This window comes from Mytilus galloprovincialis, chromosome 6 (genome assembly GCF_965363235.1).
Source record: "Mytilus galloprovincialis chromosome 6, xbMytGall1.hap1.1, whole genome shotgun sequence".
Taxonomy (NCBI): Eukaryota; Metazoa; Mollusca; class Bivalvia; order Mytilida; family Mytilidae; genus Mytilus; species Mytilus galloprovincialis.
This window is the reverse complement of record NC_134843.1, coordinates 97,066,760-97,082,307: the sequence shown is the minus strand read 5'-3', so window position 1 is coordinate 97,082,307 and position 15,548 is coordinate 97,066,760. Positions and strand designations below refer to the sequence as shown.

General features: G+C 31.4%; 1 protein-coding gene across 1 annotated transcript; it reads right to left on the bottom strand.

Annotated features, from left to right (window-relative positions):
- Window positions 1-3,401: 3,401 nt before the first annotated feature.
- Window positions 3,402-15,405, bottom strand: LOC143080862 (cilia- and flagella-associated protein 91-like). The gene is made up of 17 exons (XM_076256961.1): window positions 15,234-15,405; window positions 14,082-14,158; window positions 12,283-12,440; window positions 11,709-11,798; window positions 11,237-11,478; window positions 10,608-10,785; window positions 9,737-9,832; window positions 9,382-9,443; window positions 8,677-8,859; window positions 8,263-8,402; window positions 7,881-7,997; window positions 7,396-7,467; window positions 6,877-7,023; window positions 5,960-6,181; window positions 5,273-5,421; window positions 4,722-4,813; window positions 3,402-3,769 (listed from the first exon to the last, which is right to left on the bottom strand). Exons 1-17 carry the CDS (start codon window positions 15,301-15,303, stop codon window positions 3,657-3,659), a joined length of 2,208 nt encoding a protein of 735 aa, XP_076113076.1. The 5' UTR covers window positions 15,304-15,405; the 3' UTR covers window positions 3,402-3,656.
- Between the last annotated feature and the right edge of the window lie 143 nt (window positions 15,406-15,548).

Sequence of the window (15,548 nt, the reverse complement as noted above, 5' to 3'; positions counted from 1 at the left end):
CACGAAACACACATCAACTTTGAATTTTGGTGGCATTTAGTTCTAGAGTAATCCTCTTTACAAATGAAAAAAAAATGCTGATTTTCATTCTCTTACTTTATTTTGCCTCAAACAAATGGAATGAATCTTAAAAGTAATACTTATAACCCCAAAATACAGATCACATTTTAATTTTGTTGGCATCGATTTCACCTTTCTAGAGTTGTGCCCTCTACAAATGGATAAAATTTAGCAAATCAAAAATTTTTTTCGTTTTCCTCCTCTCACTTTAGGTTGCCTCAACCAAATATTATAAAATTTATACACAATGCTTATTTTCACAAAACACAGATCAAGTTTGAATTTTGGTGGTGACACTTTTACCATTTTAAAGTTATGTTCCTTTACAAATGGAAAAGATGTTGAATTTTTTGTTTTCTTTCCCTCTTAAGTTTGCCTCAACCAAATGTTATGTGATTTTTAAGAAAAACGAATATGATATACTGAAACAAACAACAATCACTGTTACAGGCTCCTGACATATATGGAGTGCAGCAGGTTTAGACATGTTTGTGTGTGCCCGATCAAACCTTTCAATTAGTGACAGTGAGGCAGCAGGGTTAGACATGTTTGTGTGTGCCCGATCAAACCTTTGAATTAGTGACAGTGAGGCAGCAGAAAACAAGTATTAACACAATAATAAACAAAAACAAAAGTGCACATGCTGGAATGTCTCGCCTGCTTTACTGACCATTGATTTTATGTTGATAAATATAAAGCTTAGTATCACATAAAATTAACTTAATCCTGGAAAATTAGGTAAAGTTCAGATAAAACAAACTGAAAATACATTACACCTTACAATCATTCCACACACCAAATAAAGTTGACACATTGCTTATAGCTTCTAACAAATGAACTTCACAAGGAAAACAAAAATTGATAAATGAATCATGAAAATGAGGTCAGATGAACCATGCCAGACAGACAAGTACATCTTACAATCAGTCTATGCATTAAATATTGTTATAGACATATTAAGGAAGTTCGCTTCTCAGTTTCAAAGTAATTAACTTTTCAAAGCACTAGTTTATATTGATAGGGAATTGATAAAGGAATCCAAAGAGCAAAAAAAATATATAGGTCACCTTGCTTGTTTTCGAGATATGAGCCATTGAAATTTTGGCGGGAAAAATTTCTCTCTTGACTTTTCATAGCTTTATCATTGACAAATTGTAGTTCTCAAAAACTGTTAAAATGTAAATTTTATAAGACTTTTACAGATGGCTTATCATTATACATGTAAAAGATTTTCAAAAAGAAAAATGGGGGTCACCGGGCAAATTTTTTCAAGGCATTCAAATGGATAAAACCAGAGGATTCCGAAAATCTGACGAAAATATCCAAAACATGTCAAGCCAGCTTCCTTAAAGATATAGTTAATTAGAGAGTAATTAACATTACAAAAAATCTTCCTCAAGAAGTCACTGCACCATGAGGCCAAAGTCAATGGACAAATGACAGACGGAAACTTCATAACATAAGACATCTATTAACAAAGTATGTAGCATCCAGGTTTTCCACCTTCTAAAATATACAGCTTTAAAGTAGTTTGTTAATGTTACCTGATCACTATCTGTATGGAGCTTTCTGTGACAGAAGTGGCAGGCTCACAATAACTTTTAAAATACTATAATCAGCAATAAAAGGACAACCCATCAATTACATTTACTCATTGGTCAATGTTTTTATGCATTCTGCAGATAAATCAAGAAATGAGCAGCAAAAAGAAATCAGCAAAATTGTTTTATAAGTCCCCTTCCGACAAAGTCAAAAGGGACTCTAGGTTTGTACTATGTCCGTCTGTTCATCCATCATTTGGGTATATCTGTTTTCCACACTTTTTTTCTTCATTCTTGAATATATTGATTTGATATTTGGTATATATTTTCATCATTGCAAGTGACAAATTAAGTTCGAGTTATGTTCTGTTCTTACGATTTTGTTCAGACATATGGTCCATGGACCGTAAGTTCACTAAAATATTCAGTTTTCTTTGCTTGAAGAATTGGTATTTAGTGTTATCATGACAAGTTTCAGATCAAATTAGAATTTTGTTTTGGTGTGATAATATTAACTGGTAGGGGGCTTTGTATTGCTGTGTATACTTTCAGAATGCTTGTTTTGATTATGTAATAGATGGTCAATCAGTCATCTTAAAAGTAGGTCTGAACCATCGTATGCAACCAACTAATCATGTCATGTCAACATAAACACCATATATCAATTATAGTAGACAGATTGCTTCTAGGATCTAAGATATAAGACTTCACCGTGAACACTTTACCTTGATCACTGATACATGAAATGAGGCTGAAGTCAGGTAATTCCCTATTTCAGGGATATGTAGACCTTAAAAGAATGCTATATACCAAAAATAATTATCCTGTTACTCATAATAGTTGAGTATTTCACCAGGCACAAACTAGCCATTTTCTGAACCATGAAAAGGAACCAAAGAACGATTGACAAAAATTTAGCAATATAAGGCATGTGTATACAAGGTTTGAAGCATCCATGTATTTCTACTTCTGAAATATAAAGCTTTATAAGAATATTTCACTCATTTTGACACAGGTGAAACAAACCCCATATGAAACACTATTTGGTATGAACATATTGAATAATAGAATCTTGAAACAAAACTGCCTTTGTAAAGATAATACAAACAAAGTATATAATTCTTTATTCTCATGATCAAATATTCTCACGACTTTTTAAAGAACCAGAAATATATAATTCATTTTATTTACATAAATCTATAAATAAATATCACAGATAAAATTTAAGTCTTTTCATGAACAATTTAAAAATATCTAGAGTTATCTCCCTTAAAAACTGGTATAATCTCCAGTCTATAAAACACATCTCATCTTTTCTGATATACAACTTTAGGTAACAATTAAGCAAAAGAGAACTTTTGTAAGATAATTTCTTGACACAAGTTGGCAAATGACTTATCTAATATTATTAGAATGTGTTAAATTAATTGCCAAGCTGTGTTCACATCTTTCTTCAAATTTGATACTGTGGATACCAATTGTTGTGGGCACAGGTGACACATGAATTTAAATGTGATAACAAATTACAAACCAAAACAATGAAATCAAATTTCCTCAAAAATGTTTTTTTTTCTTAAATCCACAAAAATTGGTTCGCTTGAAAATAAAAGAATCACACTAGAGATGTGTTGATTGTTGTAGAATTAAGCATAAGTTATATAAGTACAGAACTTAAACATGTGGCAGCATCACACTTTGACCTAGGTAAACCTTATTTCAAGGTCATTTATTGATATTTCAAGTCAGCTGACCACAACAAGTAAAAAAACAATAAGCATGAAAAATAAATAAAAATTAACATAAACTTTTGGAATGTAATTTTCAAACAGATTGATGACAGTTTTTTCATGATAAGACACATAATTTAATGATATACAGCTGGCAGTGCATATCACAGAGAAATACTACATCTCCACTCTCGTACTTCCAATTATTGCAAACTCATACAAGCCCATATACTCTTCACATCTTAATTTTTGTAGAGTTTTCTAATTTGTAAATAATTTTCATTTAGATTTTTATTTTAAAGATGAGCTAGCTTTTTCATTTTTCGTCTTATTTTGGCTGTTCCGATTTTGGTGCTTTAGCATTCATACTGATTGTGTTTTCAGCATCTTTGTTGATTTCATTGTGTGCTGCTATCAGATATTTTCTTTGTGATCTTTTTACTGTAAAAGAAACAAGAAATTTTATACATTTTTGTTACAATACAATTTTAAATTTTAGTTTTACTATGATAATAATGGGTTTAAATACATTCTATAAGTTTTTTTTCCAACTAATATTATCATCATTAAAGACTATATGTAACTTACAGTGTTGTCATTAAAACATGAAAGATATCATGTTTACCTCAGAATACTGTCAAACATTAGAATGTCAATAAAGAAGTTTGGAACTAAAGGATATCTTTTGACCCTAGGATTATCACTTAAAAGTTATAAAGCATTCAGTCATAATAAACAAGAATGTGTCCCAAGTACACAGATGCCCCATCCGCACTATCATTTTCTATGTTCAGTGGACCGTGAAAATGGCATTCAATCTCTAAAATTAGAAAGATCATATCATAGGGAACAAGTTTACTAAGTTTCAAGTTGATTGGACTTCAACTTCATCAAAAACTACCTCGACCAAAAATTTTAACATGGACCAAAAACTTTAACCTGAAGCAGAACAAACAGACGGACAGACAAACGAACGGACGAACTTACAGATGAACGGACGGACGCACAGACCAGAAAACATAATGCCCATAAAAGGGGCATAAAAATAGAGGTACTGCAGGAAAAGCTCTATGAACATATGGACCAATAAAAGTTGCAGTTTACTGAAGTGTTTGCAATTTAGTGGTATTTTATCATTTCCTTTTGACAACCCTACATGTAATTTTTATCCACTAAAGGGAAGTCTTCCAACAAGTAATCTATGAGGGATTGTTACAGCAACAGAGAAATATTGTTTTGTTCCAGCTATGATTGAAGTATTATATAAGTTTCATTTTGTTCAGCAGCATGTGTCATTTACAAAACTCAAAGTCAAATTTCATTGGAAAGCTCGGTATTAACTTGAGTGTTTTTTTTTCATCCTCAAAATTCTAATTTGGAATGTATTAATTACCTTTTTCTCTCATTGTTGTTTTTTGTACTTCTGGTATCAGGAAGCAATGTACAAGATCAGCTACTATTTCTTCAGAATCTAATTGAGTTCTCCTGGAAAAAAAAAGAGTAAACAATATATAAAAACTTAAAGTATCTTCAAACAAAGAAGGTGTCTTGCGAATTAAAAAAGTGCTTACATCTTACAACTCGTTACTGCCATGATGTTCACCAAATACCGTATAACGGATTATTATTGCAGATAGAAAATTTCACAAATTTTATTGAATAAGATATACGAAATATTTTGGCGAATTCAAAACTATTATCAATACCTTTGCATGTGATCGTTTTAATTGGTGGAATTTATTATAGCGGTTTTATTCTATCTGCAAAAATAAACGAAAATTTACACCCTGCGAAAATAACCTGCTATACGGTAATTCTGAAAGGTGTGAAAAAAATACTCTTTTTGGAAGAAGGTACTAACAGACAACCAATGTGATAACAGAGTGGGTTATAAAATTATTTATTGTTCCAACTGTCTGCACGACTTGAGCTGTCTATACTTACTTATCCTCTATATCATAAGCAATATCATTAATCTTGTCTGCAGTCTCCATGATTTCTGATCTGGCCTGTAAGTCTGCAGTGTTATCTACTGAACCCATGATAATGTCCTCTAAATAAGTCTGAACGCTGTTCTGGTGTACTTTAACAACCTGTAATTCAAACAGAAACAATTCAGTTTCTTCTTACTTATTAAAATTGCCACAGTATAACTCAACAATACGAACTTCCAAAACAATTATTATTTCATTTGAAAATACAAAATAAGAGTAATTTGCAAGTTAATCACAAAAGAACAAATAGACTAAGGCATTTCAGTATATCATCTACTCATAACAATGGATATAATGAAATATAGTGTGGCTAAGGTAAGCATCATGGAATTAGATTCATCAACTTGTCTGGATAAAACCCAAAAAATTAAGTATGATGATCTTATTCTGTGTAAAAATCGCAGGTGTATAATTTCTGCATGCTAGGTGAGTAGATGGTTTTTCAAAAGGATGTTATTTATAATCAAAGTAGACGTGTTGTTTAACAACAATTAGGATGCATTGTTAAGTAACAGTATTTTCCATACCTATTGTATATGTATGTACCAAAATTATCTTGAGAAGCAGGAATAACTTTACTTATTTCCATGTCTACATGCAAATAAAATTATTTGTCAACTGTGACACTGAAATTTACCTGTTTGAAAATTTCATCCTCCTCTCTTCTTCGTCTCTCTTCTACTTGGCGACGCCCACTTTCTTCAGCTTCTCTTATTCTTCTTTGTCTTTCTGCTAACATTGAGAAAGCATGAATTCTTCTCTCCTCCTGAAGTCTTATCAATTCTTTACTTAAGAAATCAGCCATATCTCCAAGACTGGCTCCCTCCATCTGACTAAGTGCTTCATCAACCAAGAATTCCTAAACAAAAAACAATCTCCAAAATATTCAATCTTTCACAAACACATTGTACACAAGAAATAGATAAATAATGTAATATTTTATGAGAAGATGGCGATAAGGTTTATTGGATAAAATAAAAGTCTTTAATCATTAGGACAGATTGTTAATTAATAATAAATGAGATTGCATGAGAAAATTTAATTAAAAGGTAAATTTTCACGACAACCATGACTAGAGAAAAGATGACATGATAAACAGTGCCAGATTCCCACCATGTGTCTGACAGTAAATGTGAATAACTAAAGGGAAATAACTCATCATGAGGATATGAAAGACTTTGGGGTGCAGTACCATTCTGATATTTCATATGCAATTAAAAAATTTGAAAAATATTACAGTAACTCTAAATATCAATAATGTTGTAAATCTACCAGTAATCACACTCATGTTTTCGTACTTTTTCAGGGTTAAATTCAATATTCAATTTCTATATTTACATATTTAATATATTTCATATCATTACGAGTTTTCTAAGGAATTTCAATGTATTGATACAACACAAAAGTTGAATACTTTTATATAAATTATTCAAACAACTCTCAATTGAGTTCAATTTGCTTTAGTTAACATTTCATGACCCCTGACTTGAAAATTTTGTCAAGTTGTGATTGATAATAGTAAGTCCAGCGCCAGAGTAGCTGACTGTATTTTACCTTGTGTTCATGTAACCTTCTCTGTCTCTGTAGAGCTAATGTAGCCTGTTTCTCCTGAAGTTTCATGGCATGTTCAGCATCTTGTAAGGCATGTGTACTTCTTAATTCCTTGATTAGTTCCATTCTCTTTTCTTTACCCTCAAATATCTACAAAATTGCCAAATATGACAATGATAATGGATTAAATTACCTATGGAAAAGGTTATTTTGAAAATTTGTTCTCGACTTGGCATAGACATTGTATGTTGATGATGTGTAATAAATCTATCAACCAATCAACCTTATAATTTTCAAATGTTATTTCAAGAAATTTATAGCACACAAAATTTCAAATTGAGTATAAATTCGTGTAATATTTTTTATCAATCTTGCTGAATGCCATTTAATATGCTATTATTCATTAAATACATTTTTTTGCAAAAAGAAAATTGATTTTAGGAGTTTTTAAGAAACAGATTTAAATATATATTTTGTATGTTATCATAGAACAATGTGATATAAATTCATGACTGAACTTACCATGTTCTGTATAGCTCGCCCTCTGATAACTTGCTGCAAGAATATGGTAGCAAGTTCCCTTTCTTCTTCTTCCTAAACAACGAAAAAAATACCTGTTATAAAACTGTCCTTAAGATACCTATTATGTGACTTCAAACCAAAAATCAGATAACATTTTTATACTCAGTATTTATGTTATTTAAATGTTAATTTTTAAAAAGTTTTGAATTGCTTATATGTTACAAGTTGTGCAATTTTTCATATTTGCTAGAATTTTACACTATTTTTAAAAACAACTGAAGTAAACTAAATGATAAAATCATAAAATAAAATAAGGAAGATAGCTTCTGTAAATTACCATCAGAGAATAAAGACAGATATCTTTTTATCAACCATATTACCAGAGTTATCTCCCCTTGTAAAGCTTTTGTTCTGTGCATAATATAGACTGTGTTATACATAGTTTATCAATCAAAGTGAACTTACTCATATACTGATTAACTTACCTCAGAAGGAACATCCACAGATGGTGTGGGAGGTCTAGGAATTGGTTTCTCAATCTTCTGTAGAAACCTCAGTGGTTTAGGTTGATCTTCACCTTTGGTTTGTTCATATTTAATAGTCTGAAAATAAATACAATTAAAGTGTCAATGCACTGAAGCTAGCATGTAATTTAGGTTTGTAAATGTGTCATGTATTTTTTAGTCATAAAGCTCTTCAACTGTTTTTGTTCTTACACATACTCAGATTTCAAATAATTAAGCATTCAACATGATGGTTTTTTTAAATCCAGAAATGCATGTTAGAAGCATGAAATTATTGAACATTTTGTTTTTATTTGTTTTGCACTTGATGGTTAATGTAATTCAAAATATACTTTCCACTCACTTGATACATATCTTTGAGTTCATTTTCCTGTCTATCTTTCCTCTTGATAAATCCAGCTTTTACACCAGTTCTAGGTTTGGGAGCTTTAATTCTGGGGTTTGTTACAAAGTCTGGTAGTGATGCTTCTAATTCTAGAAGACCTGAATAAGCAAAAACAATAATACTATAACCATGATCAAAATACTGAATATAAGTGTTTTTAAATAAGATTGATACAGAAAATTTATGCTGACAGAAACTGTATTATATAACAAGTTTTTAGTTTATTTCATTTTTTTTGGAGGGAGGGGGGTGTGTTTACAAACAAAGGATTCATACCAGTATTTCTAGTCTATTATTTAACGCTCATATAAAGAATTTCTTAAAATATTGCATTATCATTACTTGTGCTATTTAGGGAATAAAAACACTAACCTTGGTATGTACTAAGATGTTTACTCTTGACAACAAATTGTTCTGATCCCCTGTCTAAGAACATTCCTATTCTTGTAAGTGGTGCATAGGTTTGGGAACCATAATTAGAGAAATCCTGAATCACATCTCTTCTCTCCAATTTTCCTTCTACTTTGGCTCTTTTACCAGTCAGCTTTCTTATGGCTGCAAAAAAAAGTAGTCACTCTAATAGTCATCAAAACTAGCATTAAGAAGAGGTTTTAACAATTTTCATCAATTGTTTGTATACTTGTTACATACATTGAGTGTCCCAGCTTTAGGAATGGAATTAAATGGTGTTTCTCATCAGTTATTTCTGAGTGCAGCTTGGAAATATTTATAGACAAAATTTCATGAATGTTCCATGTCAAAGCAACATTACAACAGTTTATGATATCTGTTCTGATTGGTTGTCTATAGTCATAAAATAGCATTCCTCCCTCAGAGGTGCCACTTTGGATAAGTATTCAAAAAGTCAGATCACAAATCACGAATTTCTTTCAAGCTAAATTCAATTTCAGATCAAGAAAACTAATTACCACCATTGGATTTTTTTTCCTCAAAACAGAGTATTTGATAAGAAAGTTTTGATTCTTAGTCTAACTTTTTACAACAATCCCTTAGCCTAAAAAAAATAAAACCAACAACTTACTCATATGCATAAAAGTGATAATGTAATGCGCTTACTTTTTATGTGTTCATTTCTTATTTTCTTTATTTTGGCCTCTTTTTCTTTCTGTTTCTTTGACCTGAAAAGTTATCAATTATATGTAACTCAATTTTGACAGTAGGGAATTGAATATAATATGATTTCTATCTTACTGTAATTATGTTGCTAAATATTGCTTTAAAATTCCATTTATAGACAAAAAATCTATAATTCCTACTTTCATACCAATATTTCTATTGAAGAAGATGAAAATCTAAAATATATTTTATGTGAGCCAATACAAGCTTTATCCTTGGCTAATTTATCATGATCATAATTCATATCTTTTTTCTCCATTTTCCAAAGGACCTAATAGCTTTCATATCCTCTTACCATAATTTATCTAATCTCTTTATATTCAGCTCTGCATGATTTTCTTCTCTCTTTTTCAGCAGTTGTTTCAAAACCTCTAATCTTGCTTCCTGCAGCCTAGAAATGAATTATAATAATGATTATCCTCTCATAGTAACTAAAAATGTTAAAAAATGAGTATCTTATAACTCCAGTTACTCTGACTTGGCCAGTTTGGCAACTTATGTATTAAGAATTGGATATTGAATTGAGTTTATTTTATTTTAACTAACTAACTAACTAATCCTCTTAATGCCGGCTGGCATATAAGGCTTATTTTATTTTAGTTTCCTTATATTTTAAATTATTTTAAAACCAACGATAACTATGTTTTAGTGCAACAAACTATGGTTTAATAGTAGACAGTCTATAAAACAATCTTCTTACTCATTCAATGCTGGTAGTTTGTTCTTTTGCTAAAAATTCTATGTTTTTGTCTTAAAATTATTTCTTAAATAGTTGAAAAATGAACACTAAAATTACCACTTTATATAGTTAAATGAGGTCTTAAATAGTTGTTAATTTAGATCACAAGAATGCTTGATCAATCATAATATTATTGCTATTTTGTGCATTTTTCCTTTGATCTTTTTTTTTTGTGATAATTTTTCGTATCATGCTTTTGGCTTGAGATGAAAAATTATCGCTAGAAACTAAGGAGGCACGTGGCTTTGCTAATGAAATTGACATGAAATTGACAACGTCGCCATAGGTAAAATAGCGATAAACAGATGATCATTGGTCATCTCAACTCGATTGCTTTTCTCACCATCGCCGTACCGGCTCAAGTGAGAAAATCAATCTTGTTGAGATGATCAACGATAATCTATAATTATAGTAGAATAATATTAACTTTTCTATTTCTTGTTCTCTCAACGTCCATTCTTTTCTTTCCATCTCATCCATCATCTTCCTCCTTTTGTCCAGCTGTGAGACATCACTTAGTGGGGGAAGAGTTGCCTCCCATGCTCGTTTGGCTCTGGCTCTCTCAATCATTTCTACTTCTGCCAATCCAGCTGGTAATCCCCTTCCTGAATAAAAATAAACACATGGAATAAAATATAACACATTGTTTGCTGTTCCTCAGAAATTGTGGTACATGTATTAATATACTATTATAAATGTATTCTTTATAAAAAAAAAGTTGTTTAAAAAAAAAAATTGTAAGCTTTTAAAAGATACATAATCAGGACATTCACTTCAAATTTGTTGAAAGCAGAATATATTATTGGTTCCAAAAGGTCTTCTGAACTATAGTGGACAATTGTTCTGATAAATTAGTCCAGTTTACTGGACTGAACTGCACTTTCCAAGAAAAATTTAAAATGCTGAAAGTGTTGAGTTTCTTACAAGTTTCCTGACTAGTATTAAAGTGCTACCGATGTCAAAGGTATCTTTAGAATACACTAAATTGATTAAGTAGATACAAATTTAAACCATTAAGCTGTCGTCTCCATATTAAGTGTAATCAATGCTACATACCATGGCTGAGAGTGGCCAATGTGAGTAACTCTGGTGCTGACCCAGGTCTAACAACATATTCTGGTGTATAAGGATCTGTTTGGGCCTCAGAGTCCCTATAGTCTGTTTGTGTCATCATATTTTTGGTAGGTGGTGTAGGTGCCCTTTCTACTCTCAGTTGTTCTTGTGCTGCCAACGGATCTTGTCTGGCTGTGGCTAGTAATACTTCTGGTGGTATTTGTTGTAAAAATGGAATAATAGGCCTAGAAAAAAGCAACAATTTGTTTACATCTTAAAATCTGATGAAAACTGGATTTCTTTCAAATTTAAAGCCTTGCAGAACTGAAATTCATTGTCACTTATGTTTCTTTTTAATGAGCAAATTATTTTTTTTTTTCTGTTTAGTGAAGGCTTTCTTATTTCAGGTACACAGACTAACTTAAATTTAAAATAAAAAGACCCTGCTTTTCATTCATACACCAATAAATCGTACCTTTTAAAGAATTTATATCTATCTGCTCCTCCTACATCTGCTGAGGAATATGCTTTTGCAGGAACTTGGACGGATGGATCAAAGTTAAATCTGAAACAAATAAAAGAAAATTGAACATATCAATACTACTTTTGGTGTATTTCAGTATAATTAAGGATTTATAGTTGAAGTTTATATTTCTTGGCAAATAAAAATGATAATTTGAAGTAATTATAGATTTCAATTTCGGTCATACTTCTTTTTTAAACCTACCAATTATCTAGTTTTCTCATTTTTAACTTTTTCAAAGTTCTCAAAAGGAATTACAAATCGTATCCTGGCACCATGAAAATTATTGTGTTGTTCAAATTCATAGCATCAGGGTAAATATAACTTGTAATGAAACCTTGTATCAGTTTTGAATAGGATGAGGAAGAAAAATCTTGGCATCAAATTTTATATTTCTTAAATATCCTTAGAACACTCATATTATTCAAATATTTTTAAGTCTTTCATGAAGTTTAATTTCATTGGAAGGTTTAACTCATAAGCTCCTATCATGGTACATTCAAACTTTGTTTTATATCATCCTTACGTTGTATGCCTAATCATGGCTTCTCTTGCTTGGTTCTGATATCCTCTCCATTGTCTTGAAATAAATTTAGGAACAGGATCAGTAACATCCAACCTCATCTGAAATCTGGGGTGGTGTCGTAGTTCACTGAACATAGTAGGGTACAAAGGGACTCTTTTCTGAAAAAAAAAACATATTTTGTGGACACTATTTCTTTGGTAAGTATACTATAATTGAATAAAATTACAAGTTATAATTAACAAAAAAAACATATTTTGTGGACACTATTTCTTTGGTAAATATACTATAATTGTATAAAATTACAAGTTATAATTAACAAGAGTGCACATGCTGAAATGTCTCGCCTTCTTTACTGATCATTGATATTATGTTGATAGTCCTAAATATAAAGCTTTATTACAACTATCCCATAAACTTAACATTATGCGGTATGGGCTTTGCTCATTGTTGAAGGCCGTATGATGACCTAGAGTTGTTAATGTCTGAGTCATTTTGGTCTCTTGTGGACAGTTATCTCATTGGCAATCTTACCACATCTTCTTTTCTGATATTAACCAAGATAACTAAACAAAGACCAATGAACCATGAAAATGAGGTCAAGGTCAGATGAACCATGCCAGGCAGACATGTACAGCTAACAATGCTTCCATACAACAAATATAGTTGACCTATTACTTATAGTTCAAGAAAAATAGACCAAAACACAAAAACTTAACACTGTGCAATGAACCGTGAAAATGAGGTCACTGTCAAATAAAACATGCGCGACTGACATATGGATCATAAAATATGTTCATACACAAAATGTATAGTTGACATATGGCATATAGTATTAGATAAAAAGACCAAAACTCAAAAACTAAACTTTGACCACTGAACCTTGAAAATGAGGTCAAGGTCAGATGACATATGCCTGCTAGACATGTACACCTTACAATCATTCCATACAACAAATATAGTAGACCTATTGCATAAAGTATGAGAAAAACAGACTAAAACACAAAATTTAACTATAACCACAGAACCATGAAAATGAGGTCAAGGTCAGATGACACCTGCCAGATGGACATGTACACCTGAATGTTACACTGAATATACTAGCCCTATTGCTTATAGTATCTGAGATATGGACTTGACCACCAAAACTTAACCTTGTTCACTGATCCATGAAATGAATTCGAGGTCAAGTGAAAACTGTCTGACGGGCATAAAGACCTTGCAAGGTACGCACATAACAAATATATTTATTCTATTACTTATAATAAGAGAGAATTCAACTTTACAAAAAAATCTGAACTTTTTTTTCAAGTGGTCACTGAACCATGAAAAGGAGGTCAAGAACATTGGACATGTGACTGACGGAAACTTCGTAACATGGGGTATCTATATACAAAGTATGAAGCATCCAGGTCTTCCACCTTCTAAAATATAAAGCTTTTAAAAAGTTAGCAAACTCCGCCGCAATAGCTGCCATAGTCGCCACCAGATCACTATCCCTATGTCGAGCTTTCTGCAACAAAAGTTGCAGGCTCGACAAAAACTACGACCTACTCTATTCCTTAACTCTGTCGAATACTAATAAGTTTTCTTACAAGGGCATGATATCAATCTATTTGTGTAAGAAGGATAGCACATTTATCTGCATTTGTGCTTGTTCTTTAAATTTGTTTCTTAATATTTGTAAAGACATTTCTTAGTTTTTCTAAAAAGTCTTCTACTCCTTGCTTTGATTTTTTACTGTTAAGATGGATATATTTTTGTCCAACTTCAATCACTGTAAATATAAATTAAATACTTACAACCCTGTCAGTGCTGGTGTGCGATTTAAATGTGGCTCTTGCATGATCTCGTTCACTGGCTACCACGTGTAAAGGATCTGAAAAGGTAAAGCATTAACATGAATCATAGAACTTATGGCAAGTTAAAATTTCATATATTACCAGGGGTTTAGATGATCATCATTATCTTTCATGTCGACTGGAACATTCCTTTTTGTAGGTTACATTTGTTGATATATTCAATGAAAATCTTATATATCAATATTTCTGAATTCAGACTGTACTTTTCAGTAGTATTTATAGAGTGTAAAAGTACTGGGTACAACTCCTAATGAAAGGACGCTTAAATACTACAACAGCAAGAGACTTGACACACAAGTTCTTCATTTCTGGGAATAGGATTTGAGATGACAGTCCCTATTTACTATATAGGGATCCCTGTTAAAGTGTTCAATAGGATTAGGGTTCAGTTATTTATGGTTATGATCAGGGAGATAGATAGTAGTTATGGGGGTACCTTCATGAAGAAAAACAGAAAAAATCTTGCCAAATGACGGTAAATTTCGGAGAGAGATTACTCTGTCATCACGACAAAGATTGAAGATTGAAATTTCGGTGCATGACAATAAACTGTACACCTTTTTGTAAGACAATAAAAGATTGATTAATTTTGACTAATCAAGTTCATTTTTTTAAAACATAATGGTAATAAACAATATTGGAGGGGCAGGACCTTTTTCGGGACGTTGGAATAGGGTTTTTTAAGCTGAGGGTTGCAGGATTTATCCTTTCGGAATATGGGAATTCTTTTTTCGAATTTCGGGATGTCGAGATTTAAATTTCTTTAAATTCAGGACATCAGGATTTCAATTTTGACGATATCAGTAGCCAAAAATGTCAGTTAATACCTATAGTTAAAGGGCATTCATACCCTTGTCAAAGAATTCCAAACCCTATAGCTAATACCCATACAAAATCAAAACACTAGCTCTCACCATAACCTAGAACTAACCTTTACAATGAATTAACCCTAATCATAAAGTACAAAGTCCTATACATGTTTGAAAGTTAAAAGAATGTCGTTATGATGCTGTTTTGTAGTGTTTTTTTGTTGTTTTGTTTTTTTCGGTAATATCGCATATTCAACTACATTCTACAACTTAAACAACTAACCATACAGATAGTCGTGTCTCCGTGCTGGCTGAAATCCAGGCTTTCGTAATGTTTGGGTTTGGGTTGCCATTTTATCGCTTAGTTATTTAGTTTTGTCCTGTCAGATGATTATTTGGAGCGATGCTTCATTTCGAAAACAAATGGCCGTCCATTTACAACGTTGCTATGGAGATGCTAAATTAACGTGGTCTTAGTAAACAAAATGAAATTGTCCTGAGACATTTTTTTCATATACTATAATCTTTTAATGACATTATATGATAACGAAATATAAAAATAAAATTCCAAAAAAATTAAAGACGAAACATTAATATA